The sequence below is a fragment of the Pomacea canaliculata genome, linkage group LG6 (assembly GCF_003073045.1).
Source record: "Pomacea canaliculata isolate SZHN2017 linkage group LG6, ASM307304v1, whole genome shotgun sequence".
NCBI classification, from domain to species: domain Eukaryota; kingdom Metazoa; phylum Mollusca; class Gastropoda; order Architaenioglossa; family Ampullariidae; genus Pomacea; species Pomacea canaliculata.
Window position 1 is genome coordinate 14,355,568 of NC_037595.1, and position 14,664 is coordinate 14,370,231.

Here is a 14,664-nt window from a genome sequence, read left to right on the forward strand (position 1 = left end):
TGATGCGATTTCCAGACACTGGCCTGCAAGCTTTGTTCATTGCCGTCCTTCGTGATTTATTTCTTTCATAGGAAATCCAAGAATTCCTTCGTACTTCAAACTCGGAGTTTTTCCCACATTCTCCTGGCTGACTTCAGTTTCTACAAGCAGTCCAGGAGCCGCAAGTCCCTGGCACTCAACGATCTCCACAGCACATGGCAGCTCTTGACCTCCTGATAGGTCAGCAAAGGTCTTATGTTCTTCATCTGTTGGTATCCTCACAGTCCGGACATCTGTCGGTGTTGGATGATCTCTGTCGGTGCCAGGCAGTGCTGGCGTGTCACGTGACAAGCTCGTCACAGACAGTTCTCCACCCGTGACACCCGTGGTCTCACCAGAAGCTTCTGTGTGTTGGCGGGTGTTGCTGTACTCACGGTCAGTCCACTGTCGGTGAGCTGACGGGTACTCACCACCACAACACTGTCTGACTTGCGTTTCTCGGCCTTTGCCTTCACAGTCCTTTCTTTCTTCTTTGGTGTTTTGCTCTTCTGGTGGTTGTCTTTCTTTTTCTTCACCTTGACATCCGCTTCGTGCTTACTTTTCTCCTTCTCATCTGAAAATAAGGACTTTCAAGTACAGAGGAGAGAATGTATAATAACTGCAGTATTGCTATTCTCCCTTCCTCTCCCCTCTCGCTCTTTTTCGCTTTCGCTCGCCATCACGGTCACTCATAAACATGTACACAGAGAGGAACATCTACACAGATAAACATGTACACAAAGAGGAACATCTACACAGATAAACATGTACACAAAGAGGAACATCTACACAGATAAACATGTACACAAAGAGGAACATCTACACAGATAAACATGTACACAGAGAGGAAACGTGTCTCGTGTCCATGTTTACACTAGGCAGTCACGTGTCAGCGCGCGCTGGTGTGACAAGCTGTGTAATCAGTCACCTGAGTGTCTGTGATGACATTGTAATCGAGAAATGCTTACAAACCTATCAGTAGAAACCAATAAATATTTACCGTTTGAAGACAGCGAAACTGTGTCAACTGTCTGGTCATGTTCTGTTTCTTCTGTTATATCATCTACACCTTGCTTGAAAATACCTGCAACAGGTATACAATAACATAACATATTACATACATTGTCATGGCGACACCTGTATGCTACCTGTGTAGCAGATGACAAACAGTTAATTTGTAGACCAGTTCGGGAAAATGTCTTAATGGAGCACACATGTGAAGTAGGCAGGTGAGGCCACACAGGTAATGTCACAGAAGCTGGTGTCAAGTCTGATGCTGATGAATGCCGGAAGTTACAGCTGCGTGCAAGCAAGTGTATTTTTGTAAAAGTATTTTGTCTTCTTCCTAACATTTTATGAATTGAAATTACTTTCTGATGGTGTAAATGTTTCGATGTTTTACTGCAAACACCTGTCTACCTGTCAAATGTACATCGTGTACCCACCATGAGAACGTCGGGTTTTGATGGTTCCATCCTCCTCGTCGCTGTCTGGTGCGCGGAGTGCTGGCGGGCATGAAATGGGCCGCACGCCGTTCGCTTCTTTGTTCAACTTCCGGCGGCGCTTGCCTGAGGCGTTCTTCTTCAGGCTGAAGCCGAAACGCTTTTTCTTTTCTTTCTTTTTATCTGGAAATATTTGATATATTTTGGGATATTATTTATTGTTTAAAAAAAATCATCATACTTCTGCGCTTGCAAAGGTGTAAATAAAATATGTAGTGCACGCAGAACGTGTGTGTTCTTGTAACATGGTCATGCTTATGTCCTGTTTGTACAGCAGGACCACTCACGTGCTCTTGTTCTCATGACATCATCACTCACACCTTGTGTTCTCGTGACCTGACCACTCACACCTCGTGACCTCAGTGACATGCCGCGCCTACCTGGTGACGAGGTGCTGCTGTCAGGTGTCGGAAGAGCAGCAGCATCTGCCCCGTTGCCTTCATCGTCTTTATGGACGGTAGCCACCAGCTTCACAGATCCTTTGTTATCTCTTCTGATGTCGCCGTTCTCCGCATCGTACACTGGCAGCTCACTGTCCCTCTGTCCGGGAGTGTACGACCCCCTTCTGGAAACACCTACACACACAAGAACACACACACTGTAACTCTCAGAATGCTTCGTGACATGTTACAACACTACAATCAGCAGCCACCTCCAGCCATCAAACTCATGTTTTACCCAAACATCCTCATCATTGTCTAGGATGAGCGAGTGAATCGACAACGAACTGCGGCCTGAGTTGGGCGGCAACTAGTTTTTATTTCTACTTCATCCGAGAGCGACAAAACAGTTTTAAGCCACAAATATTTGTTACATTTTCTGAAACAGATTGAAACATTAAATTAGAATAAAAAATATGTTTACCTTGACCCATGGTCTTTACCCTCAATTGGTGATGAGGCTAAGTCATAAAATCTGCAACAAAAAATATGTTTGATAAATCTCAGACATTTCGCCTGTTTCTTGTGTGGGAGATCACTACCTACTACATTAACATTCGTGACTCATTTCTGTCTTCTTTCCTTTGACTATAGTTTGGGTTTGGCGCCCACAGCACAAGGTAGCTTTACTCCAAGCTCTGAAGCCAGAACACCTACCCACGAGGTAGTGGAATACCTTGTGAAACCCACTTGTGCATCCACTGTAACAAACCTTAGCTCACTGGAATACACAGGCTGACGAGAGGGGGGGACAGGGTTGGTGTACCCGGGCCCGCGGCTGTCAAGGGGGCCGGCCTTGGTCAGTGGATTTTTTTCTTCTTCTCTTCTCCTTTCTTTTTCTTTAAGAAAGGTCTAAGGACAGAACACCCAAGCATTACACATGCAGAAGTTGAGTTTGAGTGTAGATTATTGAGATTCGAATTGAACATACATTATATACTGGAAAATAATTACGATTACAAGTACAAGGGCCCGGAGAGGTCTGTCCCGTGGCCCGGGCTGGCTCTCGGCGGCCCTGGGAATACACACTGACACACTGTGACACCCATTCACTGACACATTGTGACACCCATTCACTGACACACTGTGACACCCATTGACTGACACACTGACACCCATTAACAGACACACTGTGACACCCATTGACTGACACATTGTGACACCCATTAACAGACACACCGTGACACCCATTGACTGACACACTGTGACACCCATTGACTGACACACTGTGACACCCATTAACAGACACACTGTGACACCAATTGACTGACACATTGTGACACCCATTCACAGACACACTGTCACCTCCTGTCACTCAGGCATGTTGCAACGATGTGAATGGAGCAATCGTCAAATATTTGGTAGAATATATTCTTAGTGGTGTTCATGGTTGTGTGCTAAGAGATGTATTGTGTCTGTAACGAGTACAATGACTACGTCATACGTTGTAATAATAGTGTTACAATGCACAGCGCATGGTGTTACTATAAGTAGTACATACTCATGACAAGAACTCTCACACGCGAATGTCTACGTTAGGTAGTCACAATAGTCACATCGACTGTCAATGAAGACATTATAACCAAATGTAGGTTACAAGCCACAACGGCCATTGTCAGTAAGACACTCATCGAGTAGGTTATTGGGTTACGAAAGAGTCGTCAATAAAACATTCACACTTTGGCTCAGTGTAGGTTACTACCCACGAAGTAGTGTCACTAGAACATCTATATAGATATATCATGTTACAAATGTCGACTACAACCCATCTTGTCACTACAACATCCACCATGTTTCCACCTGTAGGATGGAAGCTATGACGCGACTCGGCACGTGTCACACTCCATCGTGTGCTTCACCTTTGTGTGATACTGTGGTGTGAACGGCAGGCAGGTAGGTATAGGCTCTCTTACCTCCGTGTCGCTGATGTCCTGGGCGCACCCCGCCACCTCATCATACCCGACCACCCGTGCGGCTCACGTACCCAAAGACATTTTCTCTACAGCCATCAGGAACAGCCGCAGGTGACGTGACACGCTGCTGTGACATCACACGACAAGGACGCGAACCTTTCTCACCGCTGGCTGCCACCCAGGGTAGTCGGCGCCTCTACTTACTGCTAACTGCTGCCACTTTTTATTTTTTTCACTTCCCCTTGGTTGATCTCATTGCTTTCTCCAGTCATCTACTACAAGCAGCTCCTCCCTACCCCTCAAGCCACCTGCCATCTGACCCACATATCTACTACCTTCCCACACTACCACACCTACCCGCCTCCTCCTGAAAGTACGCCGGGTACTTGCCCCACATGGACTCCAAGACTTGCACTAGCAGAGTACCAGCAGCTGACACGTGTATAACACTACAAACATCTGGCAGCTCTCAAGGCAATCAAAACCTTTCTTCACTGGCCACATCCTGGCTAGAGTCTGGCTTCAGGACACAGTCAATGTTATCCACCGTTTGACCACGTGACTGTCGCAGGAGACCAATGGTTTTGAGGCAAACGTTCAGAACACTGGAACTTGGAAAGTCCGCCCTCCCTGAATCCAGCTGTGGAAACTGTTGGAACAGATAAAGTCTTCCCAGTCATCCGCCTTTTTTTTCCGAGCACTGACTGACGCCGGTACCCGAAGCCCGTGTGTACCAGCTGACGGTGCCTCGTCCTCGGCAAACCCTTTGTTCGCTCTCACTGTGAAGTTTGAATGAGTCAGCCAAGCTTATCTTTCTGCTCTGTGGTCGTCACGGCTGGCCGACCATCCATTGATCACAGCCACAAGGTCAGCTCTGGCCGCCACACCCTTCCCCATCCACCCATGTCTAACCCAACCGTTCCTTTACCACAATTTCCACATCCTTACTTTTGCCTTCAACACAATCACTCGGGGGAGGTAGTGTTTGCCACCTTCTTTCATACACACCAACCACCACCACCACCACACCACCACCATCACCACGACCACCACCACCAACCCCTATTTCGCTTTTTTTTAAAAATCATCCTTTGACTGGCACTGTCGTTATCCGCTTCTCTCGTGTACACACAGCATCCCAAACTGCGCCAAATGACAGAAGAGTGCATCTGTTTATCTTCAGATATAAACTGAAACCGTACACCAGTGAAACTGAATAGTTATCCTCCCGAGAACAGGAGGACATTGTGAGCATGCAGTCCTGGCCCAGGGTGTACGGTGGCCCGACTGACAAGACAAACAGCGGGAGGTGCGCGTGGGTCGTGTTACTGCCTTCCCTTTAGAAACTCCGGCATCTACAAATACTTCCAGCCTACATTCCCTCAGGCCCCCAATTCACATGCAGACATTGTTATCGGTCCTCGGTGTTTACCAACTTAATATCTTCCATCTAGTCGTCGTTCCCGTATCGCCGCGTCTTCCAGGACGACAGTCAGAGCTTCTGGTCACTCGCACAGTGGTCTTTCCCTGGGTTCTACCTCGAACATCGTAGCAATGATTTTTGTTGTTGTTGTTGTTGTTGTTGTTGTTGTTGTTGTTGTTGTTTATTGTTGTTTGTATGCCGCTCATATTTAAGGTAACAAGCAGGAAGGAATGTGAACAAAAAATGTTCAAAGAATATATTCTTTCATTGACTTGGAATTGCACACGCTCCCAACACAATCCTCGCTTACCTGCTTCACAACCTTTGACCTCCCGACCCCCGGCACCCCCTGTCTTTCTCCTCCCCGTCGCCCCAGCTACACAGACGTGACGAGCACTCGAGCTGTCGAGTGATAAAAACATGACAGCTCGTATGATAACACGTGACAGCTCGTGCACCACATCCATCTGCGAATGCATCACACTTATCAACGGACTTCACAGAAACGGCCGATCGCGGGTCACATCACAGGACACCCGAGGTGCGGACTCCAGGGGTGGTGGTGGTGGGTGGCGGGGTGAGAGGTGAGGAAAGGTGGCTACGACATCACGCAGGTGACGTACATGCATCTGTAACGTGACGGCGAGCTAAAGAGTCAGCCATCTTGCGCGTGACGCCTGCGGTTGACAAGGCGGCCATTGTAGTGCACGTGACATTGTTTCCCCCACCCTGGTGCAGTGGGCGTGACGTACCCACATCGCCGGCAGCAAACACTCTGCCAGGTGGCGCATTTTTGCGGTGTTGAGTAGCTGTCAGTACCACTCACCCCCACCACTCGTTATCGTGTCATCGAGTGTTTACTGCGTGAAAACATTTACTGCCTGCGCAGTACACTGGCAGCTCAGGTGTGCCGCTCCCTGCCTGCACCCACTGCGGTAGTCACCTGAGGCCAGGGCCGCTAATCCCTCTCCAGGTGAGCAATCAAGGGAGAGAACAAGTGACGTCTCCTATATCTGGCAGACTCAGGACACGGTCTGTGGTGTTTCTCTCATGTCTGCCTCATAAACACACCAACGGACAATTTATGATTGTTTTGTTGTTTGTCTTCTGCTTCTGTACAGACAAGTTGCAGGAGGAGAGAACTCGTTGTTTACAACACAACTTTATATCACACCAAGCTAGATCGTGGTAAAACTGTGAACAGGTGTGAACGTTTGAAGGGGGGACAGGGAGGCAAAGAAGCAGACTAACCCTGAGTGGGACGAGCGATCCACGAGGGCTTGGAAGGAATTCTAAGAACTCGCGATAGGTTGTCGGTGGACATGGACAGACTGTTCTCACATTTCTTATTGTCTGGGATCGGCTTTCTCCACGGACGTGAGTGTAAATGAAGCTTCAGCTTTAAAACACTCGCCCGGTAGTCGACATATCAGAAGGAAGGGCATAGAAAGGTCAGTGCGAGACCGTGTTGCGACCTTTGTATTGGATGCTCGGGGTGTGGTGTTAACACCCTCTGTACCGCGCCATCTACAGTTTCTACCCGTGGCACCGCATGGCTGTACAGTGTGCTCATTCTCAACTGTCCCTAGCTACATTTGTTCACAACTAAAATATGATTGATTTACAATATATCTCTTCGTCGTCAGACGACAATCAAAATGAAAAAAGAAAAACAACCTTTCATCAGCTGTTTCTACGGGAGGTTGGCAGAGGCTTAGTATCCAGTGAACTCGGCAACCTTCGGGTGGCGAATGATGGCACAGGGATGCACGGTCTATGAAGGGTGCGTGCATTCAAGATGACATTTACCACACGCCACTCTATCGGCCAACTAATGTGCTTCATGGTCCAGTGGCTAAAAGCACTCGATGGTTGAGTTAACCCTTGAACCCTGCCAGCCTCAGCTTAATGTGGCTGTGAGCATGCAGTCAAGATGTTTACAAGTCGAGGCTCCACAAAAATATGTTGCTGCTCACTTTACTTCTTCCACCTGTTAAGGAATATTTCATATCCGGGGTAAACGGTTCAAACCTTCCAGGGAGAGCGGAGACACTCGTAGAACGAAGTCGGGAGGCAAAGCTCCAGAAACGTATTGACGAGGACGTGAAGTCAGCCAAGCGTAGCGGCGGTGATCACAGCGATAAGACCTGGGCACTGACTTGACAAACATCATCCCCCTCACACGCCGCTGACATACAGAAGACAGTTACAATATACCCTGACATCTACACGCCACTCTCAGGTAAAGTTCACTGAACGATGGAGAATGACGACAACCAACACGTGTATGACAGTTCACTGAATGATAAGGCAGGTACACGTCAACGACAACACACCCAGGGTACAGTCATGCATGATAAGACAAGACCTCGGCAAAACTTATGTCAAGCTCTTGCACAAAAAGCTTAACTAAATGTCAGTGAAACAAAATGTTGAAGTACAAAAAAACACAATTGCGCAAAACGTGATTTGTGAACATAAACAAACGTGATATATAAACATAAACAACCGTGATATATGAACATAAGGAACGTCAGCATGTAAACAACATCAGTAGCCCACAAAACTGTTGCAACTGTCGACATAAGAACATCCCACAAACTTGTCGCCATAAGAAAGCTGCGAATTAGCGACCCACCCATGAGGGTCTGGTTACTGTTTCTCTCATTTGTCTTGTCAGGTACTAATTTTTTCTAGAAACTCATCGATTGTCCCTCCACCACACACTCCCGACAAGACAGGGTCTCGACTCGCAGTAAGGACACGCATGCAGGTCACACTTCACTGACTACAGCAAAAGAAAGAAAGATGAAAACTGACACTTACCAAACGTTCTCAACACAAATTTCTCAGGTTCTGATTTCAGATTTCCTTAACAAAAAAAAAAAAAAGATTTTCCTTGTGCAACCATCACAAGCGTCGACAAAATCAAAGGAAGTGAAACTAGATGTTCAACGAGGAAGGTGCGAGAATAAAGTCAACACACCAAGGAAGAGTGTTTACAGAAGGAGGAGAGGTGAAGGGGGCTGGAGGCCTCCGCCTGTACTTTAGACATGACACTACAGTACCTCTTCCCGTCTGCCGCCCTCAAGCACTCGGCGCACCAAGTGAGGTTTCACTGTATAGTCAACGCTTCCTGTGCAGCGGCGACATGCATCACAAACACCACCACCACTCCGACAAGACGTGTGACTACGGGCTACTTCTCTGGCAAACACAGCTTCAGCACAGGATCCCACAACATAATGCGACACCGGAGACCTTTCACCTGTCCTGACATGTCAATACATAACAAAACAGTCTGTTCACAGAGGGTTGTACGTCAGCTCCTTCTTGTTCCGATAAACAAACAACGGTCTTATTATTACGGTGGGTGTTGGTTCTAATACCGGCGTCACCAGATGTATGGTGTTCGCTAAACTAGTTGGGTAGACTGCTGTCACGTGAGCTGAATGTGACTATTGTTTGTGGGTAAACTGAAGTACTGTATTGTTTATATAAACTAGTATCAAGAAGTGTTTCGTTGTTTACAAGTATGTCTGCCGCTGCACTGACGAGGGAAGAGCTGGTTCACAGGCTCTGTGCCACGTGATCAACCAGTTCCTCACGGTGGGTCGCTAGTCTCACCAAGCAACACTCAGCACGTACTCAGCACGTAGTCAGCACGTAGCACGTCCTTCTGACTGCCGTTGGTAGACGTCACAAGACCCTTCTCCCAGGTTAACACACTAGGAATCAAACCAGTGCAGAGCTGTCATTGCCGCTTTCTTACAAGTCACTTTCCTTGCTGCTTTGTTTGTTTTTAAGAACAATTATCTAATTTTTCTGATCATCCGAAAGTATGTTGTAAACAACTGAACCATGAACTAGTTTTTCTATTGGTTCAGCTTCTTATTTCATGTTCCGCAGTGCGCCCTCGTTAGTTCTCGTAAGTCCTGGCTTTGTTAGAGAGTAGACAGTATCATCCTCACACCCAGTGAGGTGTCGTGGCTCTGGTAGACAGCATCATCCTCACATCCAGTCAGCGAGTAAGGATTCATGGCTCTGAGCACTGGACGGGAAGACATTGTCTCGGGGTGTGTGGACGTGTCCCGCCAAGGGATCCGGTAACAGTAAGGAGGTCAACAATATGAAATACATGTACGGTAGTGGTACGTCAGCGTGCATTCGTGTGAGCCAGCGAGCTGTGCCAGCAAGTGAGCCAGAGAGTGAACCAGAGAACCAGTGTGCACAAAATGTGTCATTAACCTAGTTTTGAATTTTGAGTCCGGGTCAAGCGGCCTGAGGAACACGAAACCTGGCCACGTATGCAGGAAATAAAACAGACCTCACTGACACAGGAATGTCACCACTCCCTGCCACTGCCCACAGTGGGATGTCACAGTGAGTCGGGCACGTCTCCTTTTCTTACCCTGACATCCACGAGAGAGAAAACATGTCCTTGCATCCTACAGGAAACATCTGGATGCGATCTACAGTCGCACGTTCAGGAAACTTCCTCTTCCTCCTCCTCCTCTTCCTCCTCCGTTTGGAAATACCAAGTGAGGCCTTAACATTTCTAGGAGACACGATAAAGTTTCAAGAGGCTTTTAACAAATAATCTTGTTGACTATCGAGTACTGACAAAACCCTACAGCTGACCCAGCTGTGGAAACGGTATCTGACTGTAGGGAGGCAGCGAGGGAGGGGAGACAGACACAGCTGTCACAAGGGGAGGCAGGAACATCTCTTACACAGTTGGTCCCAAGATGCATGAGGGACGATGGCAGACACAGCTGTCACTAGGGTCACAACTGACACAAAGATGGCCACGAGATGAGCCTGGAGGTGTCACACAAAGAGACATGGACACAGCTGTCACGAGTGAAGACGGACGCAGCTGTCACGAGTCTGACCCCGAGATACGTCATCGCCTTGAGGTCCCAGCCTTTGACCTCCGTGTTGCCAGCTAAAACATTGTCACCGAGGTATGGAAGTGTGAGGCTCTCACCAATAACATGTCAGTGCCGACAGCTCACCTTTCCAAGGTGTCGAACATACACCTGACACCACACTTCACTTTCTTCTAGAACTCTCCAATCAAGTTCTTGTACGTCACTGCCATGATCATTGGTCAGAGACTAAGGTCACGGCAGGTCGACCACCGACAGCAAAAAAAAAAAAACGGTTACAAAGAATGGAACAGACGATGTGTCAAAGGCTCAGGACAATAATATTGTATTAATATCTATATATATATATCAGCTTCAGCAGCTACCGCCACAGCTTCCTGACCTGACAGGTGCATGAACTATGAACTCGCAGTGGTAGCCTCCTCACCGCCGACCTTGTGACACTGGTAATACCGGTAATACCAATGCGAGCCGGGTGCACTGGGTGTCCTGTACATGTCCCGAGTGTGGGGAAACAGGGAGGGACAGTGTCATGGACGACGGACCACAGAAGTCTTTATAAAATGTCACACACACGACCCCAAACTGCATGATGACATTTAACTCTAGGAATCTATTCCGGGTGTCATGGCAACTCTGTAACCTTGGAACAAAGTGTAATGAGATATGTGAAAAACTGTTTGTGAATAACCCTATAGCTTGGAATGACATTGCTTGTAGGATACCGAGACCAGGAGGTGTGGATGCTGACAGTGTTTTGATCCCAGTAACACCTGGCCTCGCAGGTGATGACACACGGTCCGCCAGGTACTCGCTGGGGACCACGTGATGACAGCTCTTGTCATCCACAGTCGTGCCTGCCTCTGGTGGTAGGAAATCTCTTGTTTTCTCGCCATGGGTCATGTGGTGGGGCGCTGAGTGATTGTGTCACCTCCCTGTTGTCATTGTCACTGGCAGTGGCCAGAGTCTGTCAGCTAACCCTGTGACACACACTAGGGCGGGGACAGACGTGCGGACAGACCCGTCACTAACTAGCTCAGACCTACAGCGAGGGACGAGGAGAACTACGAGAATGTTCATAGAACATGATAACAATAGGCAACGATGAGATGTGCGATGTGACACGTGACTGAGGACTGTACACAGCTGGACCTCCGCTACCATCGCCGCTCAGCATCCTTGAGCAGTATTGTGATAATACACGACAAATATGTAAAGCTATACTCATAGTCTATGCAAGAGAAAACAAGAACGAGACAACATACGACGGACAGAAGAGCAAGCAAACAATACATGAACGAAGGAAGGATAAACAACGGTAATGATGACGAATAAAAGACAAATATCAAAAATAAAGAGTATTATTGATATTCTTGAATAGTATTTTACGAATTTAAATTATTTAATTAATATAAGAAGACCTGGGAACAGTAAAATAATACAAACTAGAGTGATGTAAGAACATCTCAACATCAATGTGGTTTGCAAAGACAGAGAAAACAAAAGCGGGAGGACAAGATCGAGAACTGGGGAGGATTGGTGGTATATGCACCTTGCCTGGGGTAAATCAGGTTTTGAGGGACTGATAACGAAAATGACGACGACGATGATGATGATGATACGAAAATACACATTGAAGCTTAAACAGAATATTACACTCTGGTAACATGACAGCAACACCAGGTGAACACATTGCAGGAAAGCTGAGGTGAAATAAATGAAGATACTGTAAGACAGAGTTCACAGAGAGACTACATGGAGTGAACATCACAATGTCCAGAAGACTTCCATCGAAGACAAGACACACGCCACCAAGACACAGAGAGATACAAAGAGGACCAAGACGACAAACAGTATCACTTTGTTGGTACCACCCAGAGTATCACTTTCCCACCCAGACGCAGGAAAATGCAAATGGACCTCAAGAGATAATTTATTACCTTCCGAGAAATCAACCCAATATCAACGGATGACCAGGTGTGGGAAGAGGCAACAGCCTCGGACAAAGAGAAGAAGAGAAACTCGCCACTTTGCTAGTCTACGACCGGAAGTCCGCCTGGAGGAGACGTGAGACAGTTGTTGTTTGCTGGACTCAGTGTACATACATATATACATACACACAGTCGACTGGAAGTTTACGACAGCGCGAGGTTGGACTTACGGTTTGATGTCGTGAGAAAAGAACATTGGATTGTGAACTGTGAACACTGTGTGAGGCGAGCGACATCGAAGAAAGATATTAAAAAATAAAAAGTTCGGACCTTGCACACGATTACTGTATATGTACTGTTGTACTGCATCTTCCCTTTAAATTACATTCTGTTGTTAGATATGTATATGTATTTTATTGAATTTTGTGAATGAACATGTGTGAGTGTCGTAGCGAAGTGTGTTGAATGAAAGTCAGAAAACAGTTATCCATGGCTCGACCGAGCACTCAACCGTTACAATGACGTCAGCGCCTGAGTGGTCACCATCATCAACCTTCTTCCTCGTACGAGAGGAAAGTGACGTCACGATCCTAACGACAGTTTAAGCAAACACACCTGCCAGAAAAGCTGCTGACAGTCTACAGATTTGCAGGGTCAGAGGTTACAGGTGTGTCCAGACACAGAGATCACGGCGGAAATAAAAACGAAAACTTGTTTTCGTCGACGGATATCAAAGAAAAAGATAATGCGAGCAGAGTGTTGATGGAAGATACGATGATAGAGGGTAGAGGTGTGTACTCGACAACAAGGGGAAGAATGTATAAAGTTACTTACATGTTTCCGTGGGAATACGAGGTTGTGGTGGTGGTGTGGCACCAGTAAACCACTCGCGGCTGCTAGTTGCCTGGCACTGCTGTCTGTCCCACGCACAGTCGGTCCACTGATTCACAAGATGGTTGCGGTTGTCGGCGATGGCAGTCGACACCAGATGTCACTACCAGCAAACGAGCAAGGTATGGACAGTGACAGCAACAGGTGTGGTCGCGATCATTCAGACACGACTGGCACCGTCCTGTCAAGTCTCGGGTGGATGACACCGGCCGATGCTTCCTCACCTGTGTCTGTCTCACCTGGCGCGTGCAGCAGGCGTGGTGTCGGTCGTGTCGCTCCGTCTGCAGAACAAACTCAACTCGTGTCTTGAAGCCCAGGCTGTAGGCGCTGTCAGGACTCGCAGTGATTCATTTCAAACATTTTTGCGCATCAGAGAATAACAGAGAGAGAGGGACGGGAGAAAAAAAAGTCCATCTGTCAAGCACAGTTTGCCCCACGAGGGACCCCAGTACAGAGCGTCGTGTGTCGTGTCCCGCCCTTTTTGCTTGTGTCTCTAACCCCTCCCCCCGGCTTATCTACCCCTGTACCGACATCTCCTCCCTCCCCCTCGGCATTGTCGACCTGACTTGCAATGAGCCCCACAGCGCCCGCTCGCATGAATTAAGGACAAAAATGCGGGCTGGAATGCGGGCAATGTCGCGCCGCTCGCAGTCGCTGTCGTCGGTCACGTGTTACGAGCAACACGGGTGTGGGGAGCGCTGCCGGCCTGGCTGGCTGGCTGGGAGGTTCACGGGTAGAGTAGCGGGACCGGTGTGATGAATGAAGCGGTGACGCGGGTGGATGAGTGGTTCAGGGTGAGAGAGGTGGGGGGGAGTTCGATTTTTTTTTTTTTTTTTTGAACGGGTGTCCCGAGGAAGTCAGGGAAGAGTGGGGATGGAGGAATCTCATAATCAGACACCGTAACACCGCACCCGCAGCGCAGCATGACGGGAATGTCAATGCCACTGACACTAGCAGCGCTTATGTCTGTGTCTGTGGCCATCTTCGCACTAAAATAGCTCAAAAAAAACCTCGGGTGGTTCACCGACTCACGAACGAGGGTCGAAACTAGAGCCACAATCTTTCTGAACCAAACTTCTATGACACGAGATTTCTCTCAGACGCCCATTCAAAGGTGTTCGCGACAACTACTGCCAAGGACTGAAATCGTCAACACCATGCTGGTCAAAGTCGGGTGCACGTGTCAGCAAGTCTGGGTATCCTTGCTGGTGGACCAATATGAGACCCTATCATCGTCAGGAGGATGTTCGTCCACATTCTTGCAACCCGACCCTGTTGGCTGTACACCGATACACGATTGAGAAGCAACTCGAACCACGATGACCGCTGGCTGTATCCATGGTGTCTGCACACGGAACTGGATTAAGTTTTGACAGAAATAGTCCACTTCCTTCATCCGTTTGTTACATATTCAACTAATGTATGCTCAATGCTCAACTCACAAGCACGGGTAGAAAGCCGTTTCAGTCCTACTGTAGCAATGTCAGATACGGAACGGTGAATCCAAGCTTTCGAGAACAAACACCTTGAGGAGGATGCTCTGGCTGTCGACCAAAGGGTAGCTACTCTCGCAGGACACCAAGAACACCTGGCAACAGTCCAAATGTGACCTGTCATAACAGTCGAAAATTGTCCTTCGGGGTATCTTGGAGGG

The 14,664-nt window shown here is 47.9% G+C and overlaps 1 protein-coding gene across 3 annotated transcripts; it reads right to left on the reverse strand.

Moving 5' to 3' along the window:
• Window positions 1-306: 306 nt before the first annotated feature.
• LOC112566155 lies at window positions 307-13,568 on the reverse strand. 3 transcript variants are annotated; one of them, XM_025242139.1, is made up of 6 exons: window positions 12,954-13,568; window positions 2,385-2,435; window positions 1,901-2,095; window positions 1,464-1,643; window positions 1,019-1,102; window positions 307-592 (listed from the first exon to the last, which is right to left on the reverse strand). In XM_025242139.1, the coding sequence occupies exons 2-6, from the start codon at window positions 2,392-2,394 to the stop codon at window positions 336-338; spliced, it is 726 nt and encodes a 241-aa protein (XP_025097924.1). In that variant the 5' UTR covers window positions 2,395-2,435; window positions 12,954-13,568; the 3' UTR covers window positions 307-335. The 3 variants fall into 3 exon arrangements, with proteins under 3 accessions (XP_025097924.1, XP_025097925.1, XP_025097927.1); XM_025242140.1 differs by lacking the exon at window positions 12,954-13,568 and adding an exon at window positions 8,123-8,166; XM_025242142.1 differs by lacking the exon at window positions 12,954-13,568 and adding an exon at window positions 3,874-4,191.
• Window positions 13,569-14,664: the final 1,096 nt, after the last annotated feature.